Genomic DNA, 21,660 nt, shown 5'->3' with positions numbered 1-21,660 from the left:
CTGCTGGTTTGAAAAGGACATAGCAGGAATTCAGTGCTAGTTGTACAAACCCCAAACTGATATAGCCTACAGCTGATGGTGATGCAAATGGGAATTTAATTTAACTTAATATTTCAAGACATTTAGACAGTTCTTAAATATATAGACTTGAGTCACTACTTAACAATGTATAAACATTTATTATGATATGTTAAACACATGATTATATGCTCTTTACTATTTAAATATATATTTTTGTTATTATTTTAGTTTTTATAGAATATACTGTATAGTTTGTAGTATACAAATAGTACATTACATGAAACTAGCCTAGGTACTGTTATAGCTACATGGCCACATGTGAAATCCACGTAAATGTTTTAGTAATCTTAGGTTACAAACTGGACTCCAAAACCCATAATCATAGAGTTTCATACCCAAAGTGCATTTTGCAAAACACACACGTATAAGCCTTTTAAACTTTAAAAACACTAATTTGATGTTAATCACTATTGTTTCACGGTTCAAACCTGAATAACCTTTAAAGGCAAGAGCTGCTGGCCAAAAACCAACCATAACATCAAGCCAAATACAGTAAACACACTCCTTCACATGTGGGCGTCCCGCAGAGCTCAACCCTCGGTCCTTTCCGATTCTGCGCAGTTGAGCCTGATCCGCCTCGGCTGAGCTTTTGAGAGTTGTGCGGAAAAACCGATGAAGTCCAGAAAACTTGTAACAAAGTAGCGATTTGAGCAAAGATGAGTGGATCTGTTGTCGACAACACCGTGTTATCTGGCAATTCTTCGGTTGCAATTCCGACAGACATCAGCGGGCAAATATTAGATTTAGACGAAGACGATGACTTGGAAGTTTTCAGTAAGGTAATTTATAATCAACTGGTTTCAACTGAGATCGACCGCAGGCTGTTCGATCGGTTGTGTGAAACAGACACATAACCAGAGTTGATATCTTTTAATTCTACATAATCAATAGCGTAGAAATCTCAAATTCTCACTGAAATCTTGGTATTTTGCTGTGATCTGAAGTTCCAAAGGTCAGCGATCAGGCGCTGTCATGCCATGTTTTTTTTCACTTCTGAGTTTTTACTGTTGTAGCTACTTTCTGTAGACTTCGTCGTTTGATGCAAGAAAATTCGTTTTAAATAGTCTGAAACTCGTCGATCAGCTCAGTACAGATGCAGCCTGTGCGAACACCTGTGTTATTTGAGTTCGTCTGTCTGTTTCATCTGGTTGTCTGTCTCTCAGTCAGTCCGCCTGTAGTTCACTAGCAGTTCATTCCCAGCAAGCAGTTACAATCTGGCAAAAGTTAGAACACCGTAGCAACACCTAGTAACAGTTAAAATACTCTAACAACTGGCGAGAACAACCTAGAAACCAGGCAGAACACCCTAACAATTACCAGTAAGCTATTAGAACACCATAACAAGAGTTAGAACACTCTAACAACACCTAGCAACCAGCCAGAATATAGGAACTAGGCATACCCTAGCAATGTCTGGCAACAGTTAGAACACCTTAACAACAGTTTGAACACCCTAGAAAGCACTAGTACAATTCCTAGCAAGTGGCTAGAACACCATAGAAACACCCAACAAGTGTTTAGAACACCCTAGAAACGCCTAAAAGAGTTAAAATACCCTAGCAACTAAACACAACACCCAATGATTCTCAACAAGTAGTTAGAATAACCTAGCAACGCTTATAAACCATTAGAACACCCTACCAACTAAGCAGAACACCCTAGCAATGTATAACAAAAGGTAGAACAACTTAGCAATGCCTAGCAACAGTTGGAACACCTTAAAAACTTAGCAGAACACTCTAAAAATTCTCAGCAAGCAGTAAGAACACCTTAGCAATGCCTAGCAACCGTTAAAACACCCTAACAACAAGGCAGCAATATCTAGCAACAGTTAGAACACCATAGCAACTGGGCAGAACATCCTAACAGTTCTCAGCAAGCAGATAGAATGCCCAAAGCTATAAACTTCATATTAAGCTTTGTCAGTCTGACATCAAAGTTATTCTTCTTAAATTTTAGTTTGTAGTCGGAGTGTTTATACTCCTCTCTAACTGTTTGGTTGGTGTTGTAGTCAGTATCAGCAGTGAATGGTTATGAATGGAAGTGCTGTGTTTGTTGGGTAAAGCAGCAGCACAGTTTCTGCTGACTACAGGCCAGTTTGTTCTGACAGGAAACAGACGCTCAGGCTTCTTTCCCAGCAGCTGCGGCTAAACGAAAGGGATTTGCATGCGTCAGTGTTTGGACCAGGAAAAGATAGCAAGACAGTAGGAAAATCAGATGTTTGTCTCTCACTGTGATCAAAACACAAACACAGCTCTCAAATCAAGTTCATGGCAATATTACGTCCAGTTATAATGAGACTGTGGTTAGTAACAATAGCAGAACCATTTAGTAATTTTGTTTTTAGGTTCAGTAAATATATTTTGAAAGTTACTTTTTTAGGTACATGAGTATAAATATTATCAAAAGAGCCTTTAAGGAACATAATTTCTTTGCTTTTAAGCTGAAGAAGCAGATGTTTTTTGGATCAAATCATGTTAACAGCACTTCTCGCTTTCAAAAAATTTGTTCTTTTGAATTTCCTATTTATTAAAGAATCCTGATTTTCACAAAAATCATAAGATATTAACATTGATATTAATAGAAATGTTTCTTGAGTGTCAAATCAACATATCAGAATGATTTCTGAAAGATCAAGTGACACTGAAGACTGGAGTAATGATGCTGAAAATTCAGCTTTGCATCACATAAATAAATTACATTAAAATATATTCACATATAAAACAGTTATTTTAAATCAGAATAATATTTCACAATATTACAGGTTTACTGTATTTTTTTATAAAATAAATGCAGAGTTGGTGTGCGTAACAAACTTATTTAAAAAAATTTACGACCACAAACTGAGTTATTTATATATTTTTTGGTGCTTTTTTATTTATTTATTTATTTGTGATTCTCCGAGGTATTTTAAAGAATACCAGGGTATTATTATTTTTTTTTTAGCATTGCACCATAGTAGATAAAATTTGGTTGGAAGCCAATCCACGTTCAGTTGGTTGAAAACACATAAAGTGCACGTGTTGTTTGCTTGATGTCTAAACACTCTTGCTGTTTAGTGTTGCTGGTCCCTCACGTGTCCTGATGCACGTTTTGTTTTTTGCGTAGGTTACGACTCTAACAGACGGCAGCTCTTTCAACGCCTCCATGCAGACCTCCCCTGCTTCAATGATCAACCAGTACAAGTTTGAGGAAGACGCTGACACTAAAGATATTTTTGTCACAGTCGATAACCCAGAGAGTCACGTAACAGCTATTGAGACATACATAACCTACCGGGTTGTGACCAAGGTACTGATCTGAGCACAAACTCACTAAGTCAGGTTCTGTGAATAATTCTCTCATCTTTTCCATCGTTCTCCCTCATGTCAGACCACACGGAGTGAGTTCGACTCGAGTGAGTTTGAGGTGCGAAGACGATACCAGGACTTCCTGTGGTTAAAGGGACGTCTGGAAGAAGCTCATCCCACGCTTATTGTTCATGTAGGTGAAGTGTGTGAGTCTCCTGCTTGTCAAACATTCTGGAGAATGAACACATTATGGAAGTTTATGGGATAAGTAGAGTCGAAATATTAATTTTTCCATGGAAATATGCTTGTGAAGTTGTTTTAAATGTTAAACTAATACCGTAATTTGACACAATTTCACTCCCCTGTCAAAATAATTAAAGGTCTGGTCCATTTGAAAATGTCTTTGGTTGTGGTGTGCTAAAACTCTCATAAAACATTGATTTGGTTGCGTCCCATCAGCCACTGCCTGAGAAGTTTGTGATGAAAGGAATGGTGGAGAGGTTTAATGAAGATTTCATCGAGACGAGGAGGAGGGCGCTACACAGGTTTTTGAACAAACTAGCAGAACATCCCATTTTCTCCAGCAGTGGGGATTTTAAGATCTTTCTCACAGCAGCATCTGGGGTAAGATTGATTGATTGAGCTAGTAATTTGATTTAGTTATCTAGTTATATATTTTTTTATACATTCAGTTATCTCTTTTTATATATTTAATGCAATATATTTATACATTTTATTAATTTATTCATTTTTATTTAGTTATCTATAAATCTGTTCTATAAATTTTATACGATATTGATTGATTTACACATTTATTTATTCATTCATTCATGTTTAATCATCTATTTATTTGTATTTATCTATTTTTGTACATGATATACAATTTATTTTTATACATTTTATAAAAATGTATTTTATTTAACCTTTCATAGAATTCATTTAATTTTAAATACAATTTATTAATTGATTAATTTATATTTATTTATTCATTCATTCTCATTCGTTCATTTTTTTTTAGTTATCTGCTATTTATTAATGCATTTATAAAATGTATTTTTTAATCACCATTACTTTTATTATATCTAGTTAATGTAGTTAATTTATAATCTAGTTAATGTAGTTCTAGTCATTTGTAATACTTAAAAGGTACAGCAGCGGTATTAAACTTTAAGTACTAATAAACTATTAAGATTTAAGTATTAAAGTATAACTCTGGTGCATAACTCGGCCCAAACCATATCTAGAAACCAAAATATCATACAAACTAATGGCTTTTTTGACCTGGACTGGAAAGTGATCACCCAGCAACCACCCAGAACATCCTAGCAACCATGTAGCAGTGCTGTATTATAATTACCTTTTTTTTGTTGTGTTTATGTTCCCCTGGAAGGTTTTGCTTGTCTGCCAGAGACATTGTTTTCTTCCTAATAAGGACATTAAAACCTGTCTGTGCGCACACACACACAGTCCCACATTACTCTGATAACCACTGACCTTCTGTGTGTTCACTATATGTGATCTCAGTTTTGCTTTATAAGAGGATTATGTTAAATGCACACAGATAATGTGACAGTTTCTGTGTTTAGCCCCGGATGAGTGACCTCTTAGATAAGTACTTTATAAAGAGCTCCTCACTTCCCTTCAGTCATAATAAAGGAAGTTTTGCTGTTATGGATATTTGACGCTTCGTAGGCTTCTATGATACACGCTTACAGTTTTATCAGCTATTTGCACTGGTGTTGTCATTACTGGCCGACCATGAAAATATGCACACATTTTCAGCCATTAGAGGCTTTTGCTGAAAAAAACGTAGTGGAGATGAGAATTATTTTGCTGTAGTCTCTTTTCAGTAACATCATGCACCGTTCCTATGATCCTCTGCAGGAGTTGACCTCTCATAAAAAACAAGGTCCAGGGTTTCTGAGCCGGATGGGGGATACGGTCAAAGCTGTTGCTGCTGCGGTCAGAGGGGTCAGAAACCGGCCTGAGGAGTTCACCGAAATGCAGGAGTACGTGGAGGCCTTCAGTCAGAAGATCAGCTCTGTTGATAAAGTTACTCAAAGGATTGTCAGAGAGCAGAAAGGTTGGACTTTTTGTCTCATTTACACACTTTTCAGTGAATTCTCATCTCTAATTGGTTGACACTTAAAGGACATGTACTTGTATGGACTCTAACTGCTATAGTTATGGATATGCTGCATAAACCAGCTGCTGTTGTTGTCACAGAGTACCTGGAGGAGCTGAAGGAGTGTGGGCCAACATATGCGCTGTGGTCACAATCAGAGGAGGAGCTGGCCGAGTCCCTGAAGAACGTGGCAGGCAGTGTGGACAGATGCTACAAGGAGACAGAGGAGCAGGTCAAACATCTCAGTGATCACCTGATACCGGTCCTTCATGAGTATGTCCTCTGTGCCGACACACTCAAGGTAGAGTGACAAGATGCTTCTGTTTTGTCTTTCTTAAAGGGATAGTTTGCCCTACAATTCAAATTCAGTCATCATTTTTTACCATCATTCCAAACCTGTATGACTTTCTTTAATTGGCAGAACACAAAAGGATCAAATAAAAAAAAGAATCATTAAAATAATTATACCAACCCCAAATTTTGAACAGTACTGTATAACTGTAAACATTTTTCAAAAATCTTATTTTACTTTAAAAATAAATAAATGACTAGAAAATAAAAAGGGGTTCAGAACAACATGAGGGTGAGTAAATGTTTTCCATAATCCATAATTTTTCCTTTTTAAGTGAGCTATCCCTTTAAGTGTAGAATGTTATTAATTTGTTTTGGTTAAATAAAATGTTCTGTTCTATATTGTTCAAGGCAAATGACCTGCTAGTATAAAAATCATGTTTGAATTGATATGATGTTTGCTGCATTTCATCCCGTCTGATATAAACCTTGATGCAAAGCTATGATCAATACAGCCAGCATTATGCTTTTCCGAGGCTTATTACATATTTCATCAGGCCTTAAATTTCATTAAAATATATTGATCACAATTTTCATACTTCATGAGTATCGATCATGGGTTTTCAGGCGGTACTAAGGAGGCGAGACAACATCCAGGCGGATTTCGAAGCCAAGGCTGAAGCTATTGCTATGAAGAAGGCCGACAGAGACGCGGTAGGTCTATTATTGACTCTTTCAGTTCTCCACGTAATCCATCCAGTGCTCCTTTGAAAATTCATGGAGATTATTTTTAATAAAACCGAGCTCTAGCTGTCATCCTGGCTTTCATTAGACAGCGCTGCTGTAAAAGGAATTTGGAGAGATTATACGACTATCGCTGTAGATGTACCTTAAAGCCAGACAGCTCTTGAAGTGGGACGCTTTCAAATATTACTCATATTGCCCAAGCTAATATTGCCATATTTAAGTCTCTTTGGCTGTTTGAGTTTATTTTTGTCAATTCCATCAAATATCAGGGGCAGAACGCTTGAACACTCTGAAAGGGCATTAATGGACAAAGTACCAGTGGTGTCCAGAGAAGCTTAGCATCTCGGCTCTCTTGTCAATTTAATTATGTGTTTTGATTGAGCGTGGTCCCTGCTGACTTGCGCTGTGTTTACTACAAAAGGCCATTTCCAAAATGAGAAGTTATCCCCAATGGCCTGATTTTTCTTTTCTTTTTCTTTTTTAACTATATGGTCCAGATTCACTCACTCCCAGTATGTAGAAGAAACGATAAGCCATATAATGAAAATGTTCCATATGCAAAAACGCTTGTCTCCACTTTCTGCTTTGGATTATTGTGTAAAATCTGCATAAAATAACTGCTTAAAATAAGTAGAAGTCAGCAATATTGGGGAACTTCTTTTAGAATTGTACTTTGGTCAAGATACAAGTTACTCAATTTAAACTTGTTAAATAACAGTTTTTTAAAAAAGTATTTAACTACATCAAGGGTTTTCAGTTTTTTGATACACAGACCCCCTTCTTAAAATAGACACCTATTTATTTACATGTATGATGATCTATTTTATTCTGTGGGGAAAACAGTAAAAATGTGTATAAAATATTATGTGTAAAATATTATTTTATAAATATTTACTTTTCATTTTATATATATATATTTCTCAGATTTTAAATCTGTAAACCTATGGAGAAAATTAATTCGACTTTAACTTTTTTAAAAATTATTATTATTAATATTATTTATATTTTACACTAATTACTGTTTATTAATTATTTTACATGAAGTACTTTTTAAATCTTTTTAAATGTTAGATGATATTTATTATTGCAGTAAAACGAAAAGTTAAACTAAATAGTGACAATCAGTAGCATTTAAAATTTTGCTACAAAAGACCTAAAGCACTGCTAAAAAAAATTGTGATTTGTTTTTTTATTTATATTTTTTCAGTTCTTTTACACAAAAGAAGCGCTTGACTAAAATGTCCTTCTAGGTGAGGGCGGGCTTTGTGACTTCGTGCTCATATTCATGTGTCAATTGCTCATGTGTCCATTGAAGGAATCTAAGGTGCTGAGTTTAGCATGGGACAGCTTGGTGGGACGATCCCCTGAGGAGGTCAAACAGCAGAAACAGCAGAAACTTAAGGGCGAGATTAAGGAGGTAACATTCCCCCTTAGTGCTTGGGCTTGGCCTGTCTAGTTTCTTCTGGCTTTATCTACTCAAGGGTTCATTTGACACGGTACATGGTTTTTCTAAGGCGACCACACCTTGTGATATGAGGGTGTGTTGTCGCCTTGTCTTTGTTTCACACATTTTTGCTTAGTTTAGTCCAGCATGTGGCTTTATGTTTGAATGCTGTGGTGTGATGTCAACATCTACGCTTTCTAAAACGCTGTCTAACATGCTGTGGCTATTTTAAGCGGATAACCGCCTAATATTTCACTCTGCTGAGCATGTTAGTATAGTAGTCTTTTACATATGGAATCAAGGTGTGGTGCTTGTGTTAGCAGTTAGCACAAATACTCCAGGCAAATTTAGCTGGGATTCCCATACACGAGTTATGGGGTTCGAACCCGGTCTGCATCACTTTCTCATCCTGCTGCTCTTTCTTTTCCACATCATTTCCTGTCATATCTTTCACTCTAAATTAATGAGAAAAATACTGTAGGATGCTGCCATGCGCTTTCTGTCCAGTAGAGGACACTAAAGGTCACTATAAATAAGTGGAATATCATCATCCCTTTTATGGAAAACTCTCTCCAATAGGTCTAAATACATGAGACACTTACTTCAGTGGTGTCGACAAACTTGAATATGTGACTGAAGATAATTCATTAATTTCTTTAAGAGTGGATGTTAAGAGTCAATTTGTTTGGCTTTGTGTATAAATGTGTGTGTTTGGGTGACAGCAACATCAGATCAGCGGAACTAATGATGTGGCCTGCTTGTCAGATGCGAGACACGGCTGTAGACAGCGTCTCGTCCCTAGAGCAATGCGTAATGCATCCACTCAGCAAACACAACTGCTGTTCCACAAGACAGCCTCGCATTTGATTCACACGAACACACACTACAATGGAAATGAGATGAAGCTCTAACAGACAGCTAGGCTACCTCTGACCTTCATTGGCTTACCTGTCAATAAACAGCTCGCTCTCTCTTTCTTAAATGTTCCTCTCATTCTTGGCCCACTGATCTGACATGCCACCGTTCCCACAGGCCTGTCATTTCTGACATCACTGGGCATGTTTACTGTTCATCTCTCTCTATGTTTAGACACTGATACTGCTGAGTGTCATCTGGATGTGCTTCACCCCTAGAGAGCTTGTGCACTAAATAGAATATGATAGAGTTGTTAACAGCCACGTAGTTTATTCCTGTGATGGCAAAACTGAATTTTCATCAGCCATTTCGGTCTTCAGAAATCACTATAATATGCTGATTTGGTGCTTAAGAAATATTTATTATTATAAATGTTCAAAACAGTGAAACGTAATATTTTTTTCAGAATTCTTTGATGATTAGAAAGTTCAAAATAACTGTATTTATCTCAAATGGAAGTCTTTTCTAACATTATAATGTTTTATTTTACTGTTAATTTTGATCAATTTAATGCTTCTTTGATGAATGAAAGTTCTAATTTCTTTGAAGAAAAAAAATCTTACAGACCTCAAGCTTTTGAAAAGTAGCATCAGTAAATTTGGGGGCAGAGTAAATATGAATAACTGACAATTATGATTGTCTGCTTTGAAAGCAGATTCAAAGCTGTCAGATACACTTAAAATCATTGTTTAAACAACTCAGACTTTTGAGACAACATGCAGGGAGCCAAGAAACAAATTAACTTAATTAGAGTGACCGATCTAGTTGATATCAGAATATCGAATTCATTCCTGCATGCTCAGCAGGATTTTACAGGATTTTATACTCCTCCGTAATGAAAGTTTTTACAACACTCTTAAAATGGTTTGTCAGCAGTCTGATGGCAGAAGAGCTGCTCTGAGAGCTGCTCATCTCTATGAGTCACAGTTCAGGATTAGGGAAAACTACATATTTTCAAAATTGGTTTGTCAGTAGGTCATCTGAAGGATTAGTCGACGAGTCTGTCTTAAGGAAATCCTATAGAATTAGGCGGGTTTAAGGTTTAGACCCGATTAGATCTCCTCATAAGACGTGCCTTTAGAGAGAAATGCATATTCGCGGATTATAATGAAAAAGTTTTTGTTTTCGATTTTATTTATTTTGTTAAGTAGTAATTTAAAGCTTTCTATAGATATATTTATCTTGTCTGTGAGGCATGTATTCGCTGACTTTCGGTTCATTTTATGATGCGCTCCTGTTCAAGGCGAGACGGCGCATCATTTTCTTTATTTTATACAATTATTTTATATATTTTATAAAAAGTTACACAAATAAAAGTAGACCCTTTACAGTTCCGAATGATGTATTACTCTTCCCTTTATGAGCAAAAATTACGACGTAAGTTGTTTCCATTGAAAAAAAAAATGCAATTGATTGCACTGGTGCCTCCACGTCTTGCGCTTTAACTTCCACTCTCCGCACAAACTAGGATGCAGCGCTCTAGGTTTAACGTTTAAACATTGTTGTATGCTTGAACTGTTTTAGTATATCTATAGATTTTATTTTAGGCAAGTTATGATGATTTCAGAGGGCTAAATTGATCAAACATGGCTATGATCAGCCTGCCGCTGGCCGCTTGGTCGTTACTTTAAGAAAGAAAAAACTTATTTAACAAACAAAAAAATGCTCCAAAGTTTTTCTAAATTAACTTAACCAACAACCCACCATCCCCATGCGGTCCAGGGGGCACAGAATCCGTAGCGGCGCCCCTGGCCCTCATTAACGACGTGTGTGCTGTCATCGATACAGTGCGGGACACGACAGAAGGTGCTATGAGCGTAAACAAACAATGGCTAGCAAACAGCGTGTTTTGCCCTGTCTTGGCATCAGAAAAGCCCAAAAAAGAAAGAGAACCTGACAGTGGACACAAATCTGGATTGCATGGAGAGAATGGTATGGACTGTCAAAGAGAACTGAGGTAATATAGTTTTTATTTCACCTTTTTCCACTGTGTCGCGGTAGTCCCTCATCATAAATGCAGGAGTATTGTTGCTGTAGCTCCACAAATATTTCCTCCATTGTAAAATTACACCTAGCAAGACCGATACCGCTGTCTCTCTTTCATTTCGGCTTGTTTGAAAGCTTGTACAAAGGCGCTTCTGTGCACCTGTTGGCCAGTGTCACAGATGTGATGGAACTTGTAGTGTACAACGAAAAAAAAAAATTGAAACATGCTAGTCTTTCTGTGTTGAGGTCGTGAAGCATCGCAGAGGTGTCGTGCACTATGACATACTACACGAGATGAAACGATTGAGTCCCGATGGCCATTGTCATTTACTAATCCCCAGGACACCCTACGTCAAGCAGATCGTGGCAAAATCGGACTAAAATTGTGTAGTCTGAACGGGGCTTAAGTGTTAAGTGACCTTTGTGCTGAATGTGACTCTACCGACCACAGTAATCTTTTGGGTAGGTTTGAAAATTATATTGGCATTAGGTGAATTGCATTGGCATGTTTCAAATCATACTTATCTGTCCATTATCACTGAAGAGGTGTCATATTGATCACAACTTCAGTATGTAGTACTCCAAGGCTCAGTACTGGGACCATTGCTTTTCATCCTGTACATGCTCCTCTTGGGAGATATCATTAAGAAACCTGAAAGTAGTTACACTGACGGTAGTCTCTCTATATTCCTTTTGAGGCCCGATGAAGCATACCAATTCACAAAACTAACAGAATGCATAGTTAATATTAACATTTGGATGACTCACTTTCTACTACTAAATTCAGAAAAACTTTCTGACTCCTGACCGCGTTTTTCCATCTTTTCTAAATAACAACCTTTATCTGAATACTTGAATACTGAATACTCTATTTGTGAATGGCTTTCAATAGAGAAAGAAGCTGTTTGGTTCCCTGATGGTCTAGTTATGACATCTATCAGCAGAGGCTAACAGGACCATGCTAACCAACCAATCCTTGTTTGTTCAGATGAGAGATGATCTGGATAAGGCAGAGGACCGGCTGGAGTGGGCAAATAATGCACTCAAAAACGACTGGACCCGCTGGCAAAAGGTCATGAGAACTGACCTACGATCAGCCTTCGTCGACACAGCAGAGAGGAACGTCAGCTACTATGAAAAGGTGAGATGTTTGCTTAGTCCAAAATATTTTTTTCTGATTAATATTCACTATTTGGTGTCTTTTTTTATAAATTTGTTGTTGCCATTTTATAAAAGCAATAAGCTGCTTGAGGTCGTTGGTTACTGCTCTAAATTTGATCAAGCTTTAAAATAGTGATGTAATTGAGAAATTTTAGTCATGAGAGATAAACATTCACAGCTACAGTATGAGGTGGTAAAAAATGATTCCCGTTGAAGACTTGGACAAACCGCCAACAGATTTTAGAGGGATGCATGTGGCCATCTGCCTGCATTCATTTGCACAGCCACCCTGGATATGTGCCAGCAGAGGGTGGTAGTATCTCATTTTTATCCCTGCTGACAAGTAATTGCACTCCAAGTCTATAAATGTTGACATTGCTTGCTAGATTGAATGCATATAAGCCGGTACACTGCTTAATTGATCTTTTTTAAAGCTCTCTTCCTTTCCTTTTCAGTCTTAAACTGTAAATTTCAACCTCAAAGTTGAAGGTCTTTTACAATAGCACTAAATAAAATGAGAAGCAAAGGAAGAAGTGTTAAACTTTCAAAGTTTTAGAGATGCTGTGATCTTGGTTACCTGCTGTGCCCTTAGAGGCCCTAGAGAACAACCTGTTGTTGGACAGAAACAGATGAATGAGTTTATAGCGATAACGAATATGACAAACTCTCTGTTTGGTCTCTAGAGAGGTTGAGGAGAAAACCAATGGGAAATTTCAGATGCAAACAGACTCAAAAATAAGCCTTGCTTTATGAGAACTGTCACTCACACCAGTGTTGGGAAAGCTTTAAATGAGTAGTTTGGCAAGCTGCAGTTTCAAATTAGATTTGACTACAGACAGAAACTGACAAAACCAAGACAAAAACTAGCAGTCAAAATAGCAGTTTGTAAAAGAAGAAAAACTAATTAGCATTCACTATTATATGAACAAAAGCTAAATACAATTACAGAAAAAAAAAAAATAATTGAAGTTTTTGTAATTTCAAGTCTGATTTAATAAATTATTCTTTCAGGCCTTTTTTGTTTTGTAATGTGACATTTAGTGGCAGATCAATTTGAAATAATATAGAATAATAAACGGAAGTGCTTAATACGGCTAATGCTGCCACTGTATTTTTTTAAAAGTTAAAGAGACACACCACATATGAATTAAGATCTGTAATTAATTTCTGTAATTACATTTATAATTACACTGTTGACCCATCCCTTAGACCTTAACCCACCCTTAAACCTACCCATACCACCAAACCTGTTCCTAACCTTACCCATATCCCACCTCAATAGCAGCAAAAGTGTTTTACAATACAATATGACCACAATAAGTACATTGTAAGTATAGTAGTTAAGGCCACCTAATATAAAATCTGACCAAAAAGATTATTGGAGTATATTTTACAAGAAAATACTATTTCAGTATAAATGCCTTTGAGACATCAGAATAATGGAAATGAAAATGTACTGTTAAATTCAGCAGCGCCACATTTATTATTTTACTGTGCACGAGTACTGCAGTATAAAACTTAAACTTTGATGGCATTATTTTGAGCATGGTGCAGTTTCTGGTAAAATGTGTGCCATCGTGTGCTGAAATTTGTGATCTAAAGCTATTGAGGTAAAACTAAACTGAAATTGAAAACTAAAAAGCAAGAAATAGAAATAAATACTGCATGTTCACAGGGCCTGTGCCTCACACGTGTGTTTTTATGTAACCTCCAGGCAAAGAGGCATTTTTATTTAATGTGGAAGGAAGAGCCTGGCAGCATCAAACACTGACCTAAAAGAGAATAAGGTGTGAGAAAAAAAAAAAAACAGAGTAGGTGGAGGAATGAGAAAATGTGTTTGTTATAAGAGAGCTTCTGGTCTGTGGGGATATCTGTTAATATGAGAAGATCCAGGCTAGAAAATGTGGTCAAACACAGTTGTGGAAGTGATTAGTGTTGCATAGTAGAAGATGGTCATATTTTGGGGTTCCTTACACTTTCTGGAAGTCAAATTGCTGGTGTATAGAGCTCCATTATGTGGTGATATTTGTGATAGACTAAAACGCTGGCCCAATATTTGACCAGTTTAAAGGGATCCAAAAATAAAAATTCTGTCATTAAGTACTATTAAAGAAATTGTTGAATAAAGTTTTTTTTATTTGCGCACAAAAAGTGTTGTCGTAGCTTTAGAAAATTAAGGTTAAACCACTAATGTCACATGGACCATTTTAATGATTTCCTTACTACCTTTCTGGGCCTTGAATGTGGAAGTTGTGTTGCTGTCTATACAGGGTTAGAAAGCTCTCAGATTTCATAAAAAAATATCTTCATTTGTGTTCTGAAGATGAACAAAAGTCTTATGTTTTTGGAACGACGTGAGGGTGAGTAATTAATGGCAGTTTTCATTTTTGGGTGAACTGTCCCTTTAAGATCATCGCAGATTGCCACATTTTTATATAACAAATATTCACACTTTGCTTATCAGTTCCTCAATACTTGGTATTTATAAGTGCATGGGACTAGATTGGTTGGGTGGCACCATTATACCATTTTGCATTCAAGAAGAATAGTTACAGGTAGCATAGTCTAAATAGAATATTTTACAATTAAGTTAATTGTAAACAGATTTTTCCTTTAAAGCATGAAGTGTGAACATTTACAAACCAAAAAATTAATAGCAGTTTTAAAATAACCCGTGGAGCTCATTATGCAGCTAATATAATTTGTTGTGAAAAAGTGTGTGTGGTGTATTGGTCCCACACTTGTAATTTGGAGGTTATTGGTTGGACTTATTAAAAAATAATTACTGAATCAGTGTGCTTTTCCCAGGACTAAATAGTGCACTGCTGTGTAATAATAATTGCATTACTGTAATACTAATCTTCAACTTTTCTTTGTTCTTTTTTTCTTGCACTTCTACCATTCTCCCATCTGAAGTAAATTTCTCATGGCAAATGGGAAAATTGCCGACAAGTCATTAACCGCTGAGATGAGAAAAATGCATTTTCCACCTCAGATTGTGACCCCTTCGTTTTCAATTTTGAGCTGGAAGGGTCAACCAGTGTACTTTAAAGGGATAGTTCGCTCTAAACTTTCAAATAATTATCAGAATTTGCAGGTTAATTCTGCAATTATTTGTTCCGAACCTGTATGACTATATATGACTATATTTGAATACTAAATAATTATTAATTATGATTTATACTTTTATTAAATTACAATATGTAATTATAATTTACAGTTATAATATTTTTATTATTATGATTATATTTTATTTTAATATTAGAATGTATTTTCTGTTTGTATTTATATATTTAATATAATTTCCATATTAAATTATACTGAATTATTATCAGCCTTCAGGTCTAAACAACACAGTGTGCACTGTGCACTACTGTATAATATTAATTATTCATTTTCACATCTTGCCTTTTAACCTATCATAAAGACATTTGCATTTGACCTGCATTTGACCTCCCTGTACACATCATTAAGCGGTAACAATGCAAACTCTAATATAAGGAGCAGTGTCACCCTGCATACTGGTGTGGGTGGATGTTCAACATTTGCATGCCACTTAATACAAAAAAAAAATGCACTGCAGCCATGTACTGCAACATGGCAACTTAAGAGAATTGCCATGGAGATATCATAGCAACAAGGCTATAGCCGAAACAATAGCAAAGATGAGGAAGCTGTCATTAAATGTTATATATAATTCAGCCAGAACAGAGCCCTCAAACACAGACCGCGAAACATTCCTCTTGTTACCAACAGCTGATGCAACTTATGTTTAAAAATTCACATCTCAAGCCCTTCGACTGCAGCTGAAACAGAATGTTTTTTGCCGTCTGATCTGCACAGTTACATCTCAGGTGTGTCTGTGTTGATGATTGTTATGGCTGAGAGCGGTTGGACTGGCAACAGAGCTAATGATCCTCCTGGTAACACAAGAGCCATTACTGAGACTCAAACTATAAGTAAGTGTGTGTCAGAAACCAAGCCCTTAGACTCTCTAGACTGCTGAAATTGGTACTGACGGTGTTCAAACCTTGTCACCGAGTCAGTGATCTGGAATGGTCACATGGGTTTGCATTGTGCCTTTCTGCTTTATTATAGTGTTATTGTGTCCTCATGTGCACTGCATTGCAAATACAACTTTTGTTGTTTATTCTGAGGCTTGAAGAACATGTTCTTAAAAGTTAGTTGTGTTCAACTTTTCTTTATGTTCTTTTTTTTTCCTTGCATTTCCACATTTACCGTTTTCTCAGCTTGAAGTAATTTTCTCATGACAAATGGGAAAATTGCTGACGCTGAGATGAGAATAATGCATTTTCCACCTTTGGATGTAACTGATTCGTTTTCATTTTTCTTGTCCTCGTTTGACCAAGTTGTGCTAGAAGGGTCAATCAGTGTACTTTAAAGGAGGACTTCACCCCAAGATTTTAATTCTGTCATTTACTCACTCTAATGTCATTCCAAACGCTTGACCTTTTTCTGTTTTTGTTTGTTTATTTATTGAGAATGGGTGAGCATCTGTTTTTAATTCTAATTTAAATATCATAATTGTACATTATTATAATAATACATTTTCTTAATTGTACTAATATATTTAATTAATGTGTTTATAATATTTTATATTAATATGTTTTAATTATTGAATGTTGATGTCTTGATTATAATTCATAAAATAATTTAATAACATATTTATAATGATCACTTTATATTTCTTTATTATATTTATCTAATATATTTTAGGGGTTGCACCGAATAATCGACTAGTCGACTTCAGTGCTCTGCCACGACACTAGTCGCTGGTCCTATAGAGGGCGCAACAGGATAAGAAATCCACATTTATGCTCCGTTTCCAAACAGTTAAAATTACAAATTAATTCATACTTTGAAAGCGTTGTGTGATCATATTACCGGATGCTCGAAATTGAACGCACCGAACGCACACACACAGGCTACATCGAACACACACACATAGGCTACATCACACGCAGATTGCGTGCATATAATCAGAAATCATAGCGCAGAAATGTATTGTCAACACTATACTGTGATTTCTCAATAAAGTAGCTTAGAAACTGAAAAGTTCAAGCATATATTTCTTAAAAACTAAATCCCACAGCTTCACTACTAGTAGAGAGACGCTGCCAGGTAGAATTAATTCACACACGCAGTCGTTCTCACTAATGCATTCATTCATGCGAATGTAATCTTTACTGTGCTACTTATCTGTATCTGATTTAGAACGAGCAGAAATCTGTGAGAAATATAACGACCCAAAGACGAAAGAACTGATCAAAATAAGCAGGAGCGGTTCTAGACTACAGTAACTGGGGGGGCCAGACAGGGGCCACTTGTGCTTTTAGGGGGCACAATTTTAAAATTCATCTTAACCTACTTTAAGTATTATTCATTCAGTCATTTTTCACCATGTCATGTATCACTGCAATCTCTAGTAGTAATCTATAACAATTTCAACTAAAATGAATGTTTCATCATGTTTCATTTATTTGACAAATAATTTTGTATTGTGTCAGGGGCATCATGCACATTATTTCTAAGGGGACATGAGGTAGGCTTATGTCCCTACTGAAAAAATAAAATAAAATAAAACCATCAAAGAAAATGTTAATGGTTTCCACTACATATCATTACAAGCATTACAAACCATTAAAAAATGGTTTTCTGTAGTGTGTTTTGGGACACATTCCATTAGGATTTATTGATTTCAACAAGCCACCAATAGAAGGCAACCAGTTACCAGTAGAGCGATCAACAGTTACCATTACAGCTTCCAGTAAAACCAATACAAGTCCCATTATATCCAGTAAAACCATTACTAATTTTGTAATGGTGTCTATTGTTTTTTGTTTGTCAGCAGGGGTTTTATATGCGTTTTTAATATGGTTTTATATAATTTTATATATATATATATATATATATATATATATATATATATATATATATATATATATATATATATATATATATATATATATATATATATATATATATATAAAATTATGCTAGTTATATTATCAATATTTTTGTATAATATTTATATAAAAAATATTATTAAATGTTATGTTACTCATTGAATGATCTTTTTATTAATTAATTCATTACAATATTTATATATTACAAAAGTATAATTTTATATATGTATATATATATATATATATATGTGTGTGTGTGTGTGTGTGTGTGTGTGCGCATGTATGCGTGTGCGTATGCGTATACATATACATAAATATATAAAATTATACTTTATAATATACTTATATATATACTTTATAACTAGCATATAATCAATATTTTTTAATTATTTAATGTTGATTGCTGTTTTAAAGCAGTTCAGCTTTGCATCATGCTTACTACCCTTAAACCATGGTAAAATCACTATTATTTGCATTCAACAATTCCCGATTTGGATTTCTTCTAACTTAAGCAAGTGTAAAATGTTAATTCTTTGCATATGCTTTCGTTCCAATCCTGCAAGCAATATTGCTCCAAAAATTGCCCCGTGTATCATCAGCCTAAAGTCCTGAGCAACTGCTGCAGCTTAATCAATATCTTGAACTTGACACAGATGTCGACTGTTTCCCTAAACTCCACTGTTTGCTACTGAGACAAATATAGCCGTGTCCTAGTGTGATTGTGAGGGCGACTGTGGTCCAGCGGCCTCATGCACGGCCTGTCTAAAGTCGTTTGCTGAGGTCATGTCACGTCTGAATCCTGTGGTGATGGAGTGCATTGATTAACTGCTTTTGACAGTCGGTCAGCTACAGCCAACGCTCCTCCGGAGATTCTGCTATGAAACATCCGAGTGGTTTGGGCTGAGGGTGTTGAGGTGTTTAGGGGCCTGGGCGGCGACTGACGAGTCCCGGAGAGGACATTTATCAAGGGCTTAGAATCTTGACACCTAAATGGCACTCGGGATGAGGAGCAACCGCAGCTTGTGAATGAAATTGGAAACCAAATGGCAGCCACTTGTCAGGCCTCACGCTTAACGCTGTTTAAATGTCTACATATTTCACTGCAGTCAAGACTTTTTACTGGTGTGAGAATGAAAAAAAGTAAATAAATCAAGGGTTCAATTAAGTATCAATAAAGCGTTTAAAATGGGTGTATATGGATAGTGTTGTACATTTGCTTTGGAAAATACATTTAATAAAATAAAAATTTTGTGATTATTAACAACTTAGTAATAATCACTTTATATATTAATATATAAATATATTTTATTATATAGAAACATATAATTCATATAATCAATTATATATATATATATATATATATATATATATATAATAATTATTTTAATATAATTTATATATTAATAATTATACTATTTATATTTCAATTATTTAATGTATAAATATTTATAATATTTGTTTATGATTTATTTATATCTATTTCATGTATAATTATTTTTAATATTTGTATTTTGATTTATTTTAATATATATATTATAAATTCATATAATTATTTTATTATAATTAATATTGTATCATATATATATATATATATATATATATATATATATATATATATATATATATATATATATATATATAATTATACTATTTATATTTCAATTATTTAATGTATAAATATTTATAATATTTGTTTGATTTATTTTAATATATTTATATTTACTATTATTTTAATTATTTATAATACTTGCATATTAATATTTTAATTATTGAATGTTTGTGTGTTATTTATTGAATATTGGCATCTGTTCTGATTAATTTGTAATATTTATATATTATGTATATTTTCAAAATTATAGTAGTTAGTTTATTTACTATATTATAGTATAGTAATATATGCAATTATTAATTTATATATATATATATTACAATTTAGATGATATATTTTAAAATGTGTATATATTGTACAATTGATATATTTAGAATTATATAATTTAAATGTATTAATTTTATTTAAATTATTATTACATGAGTTTTATTTATTACATTGCTTCTTACATTGCTTGTGTATATGTTCTCTTGCAGTGTTTGGCTGTATGGGAGTCGTTCTTGCATTCTCAAAGGACAGAGGCTGAAGGAAATGGAAAGGTTGACTTTTCCTAATCTCTCATGGTGCTTTTATCTGAACGGGACCACCAAAGACGCTTTTATTCCTGCAGAAGCCAATAAGATTCATATTTCTAGACTGAGGCACCAAAGAGAGGGACAGTCGCCCTGTACAAACATCTCCCAGCGTTCACCAACTCACCCAGTGAGATTGAAATGAAAGGAGAATTTTCTCTGTTATCAGTACGTTTGTCCCACGTTTGAATTTTTGATAATGGGGAAAAAAATTATATTGCCAAATCTTTTATACTGAGAACTATTTTTCATTGCAATTCCTGGAAAATGAAGATGCACGCATTATGGCTTTATTGCATCATCTGACCTCTAGTGAGGATTTTATCCATATGATGTTTGTGATTCATATGTCCTGCCCTTTTGCAGACCAATGCAAATGCTGTTTACCTCTTATTAGAGCTGCCTCGCTGCAAAAACCATTCGATTAGTGTATAAATAAATATAAATGCACTCTGAATGGATGCATTTCTTGCATTGGACTGAATTCATCATTGTGCTATTCCATTTAGATTACTGAAGCTGCATCTTTATGCAAAAATCATATATTGAAGAAGATGCTGACATTCCAGAATTGTTTACATGTTATTGAAGTGCATAAATCAAAAGAATTTACTCGTTGCCTTTGAATATGAAATGAGTGTATTGTTTTAGATACTTCCATATGATTTTGAATGCGGTGCACTAATATCGGAAAGTGTAATAAATTGCAACCTGATTTAAAACTATGCTTTTATGGATCAGTAGTGAATTTAATGTCTTGGATGTAATAGCTGTAAAGAAAATGATTGAAAAGATGATTGAAAGAAGTCTTGTGGTGTGTGCTTTTATTCTCTCTCAAAGGAAAATAATCAAACAGTTTGGTATGTTGGATCTTAAACTGGGTTACCATCACAGCTTGATCACATGAAACATTAAAGAGCTCTTTAAATAAATCTGCCATAAAATTATTGCTTTATTTATTAGAGTTGTTTAAATACAAAATATATAAGGTTGTACTTTAGGGTTAATTATGGTGTCTTCAAACTGGTTCTTTTTGTCAATTAAAAACATATTACAATCAAATACAAATGACTCCTGCAACAGGTTCTTTCTAGTGCATGAAATAGGCCTATACAGCACAACCAGTATTGCCTGATTCACAAACAAATTACTTATATTAACTAGTTCTTTGTAGTGAAATCAAAAGCATGCAGTGCAACCAATGTGCCTGATTCACAAACAAGTGACTCTTCTGAACAGGCTCTTTTTAGTGAAGCGAAAACATTAGCTGTACCTTGAAGTTGAAGACTTTGTGAATTTGGCCAGCTCAGCACTACTTTTGCTTGGCTTAGGAAAAACTCACCATTTAAGCACCTGTGAAAGATCATTTTGAGAGATAATTGATATCTCAAGCCCATTCAGTTTCTCCATCAGATATCTCCCTGGACCACTGAAGTCTGTCCATGTGGACATGAATACTCCAGAAGCCTGGAATGGAAAAAGGAAAACCAAGCCCAGACTTGTCCCAATCCA

At 34.9% G+C, this 21,660-nt stretch overlaps 1 protein-coding gene across 2 annotated transcripts; it reads left to right on the top strand.

Annotated features, from left to right (window-relative positions):
* The first annotated feature begins 636 nt into the window (after positions 1-636).
* On the top strand, positions 637-21,208 carry LOC306864591 (sorting nexin-7-like). Of its 2 annotated transcripts, XM_079408691.1 has the most exons (10): positions 637-860; positions 3,190-3,372; positions 3,454-3,564; positions 3,831-3,995; positions 5,256-5,454; positions 5,598-5,797; positions 6,415-6,501; positions 7,850-7,951; positions 11,868-12,020; positions 20,053-21,207. In XM_079408691.1, the coding sequence occupies exons 1-10, from the start codon at positions 738-740 to the stop codon at positions 20,128-20,130; spliced, it is 1,401 nt and encodes a 466-aa protein (XP_079264817.1). In that variant the 5' UTR covers positions 637-737; the 3' UTR covers positions 20,131-21,207. The 2 variants fall into 2 exon arrangements, with proteins under 2 accessions (XP_079264817.1, XP_079264818.1); XM_079408692.1 differs by lacking the exon at positions 7,850-7,951 and having other exon boundaries at positions 20,053-21,208.
* The last annotated feature ends 452 nt before the right edge of the window (positions 21,209-21,660 follow it).

The sequence above is a fragment of the Barbus barbus genome, assembly GCF_936440315.1.
Source record: "Barbus barbus genome assembly, chromosome: 46".
Classification (NCBI taxonomy): Eukaryota; Metazoa; Chordata; class Actinopteri; order Cypriniformes; family Cyprinidae; genus Barbus; species Barbus barbus.
This window is presented reverse-complemented; position numbering and strand designations above follow the sequence as displayed.

What these genes read in the sequence shown, in the direction of transcription:
- LOC306864591 (XM_079408691.1), top strand. Translation starts at nt 738, where the DNA reads ATGAGTGGATCTGTTGTCGACAACACCGTGTTATCTGGCAATTCTTCG. An exon ending in ATCCCACGCTTATTGTTCAT is followed by an intron (nt 3,565 to 3,830) that starts GTAGGTGAAGTG and finishes GCGTCCCATCAG; the next exon opens with CCACTGCCTGAGAAGTTTGT. An exon ending in TCTGTGCCGACACACTCAAG is followed by an intron (nt 5,798 to 6,414) that starts GTAGAGTGACAA and finishes ATGGGTTTTCAG; the next exon opens with GCGGTACTAAGGAGGCGAGA.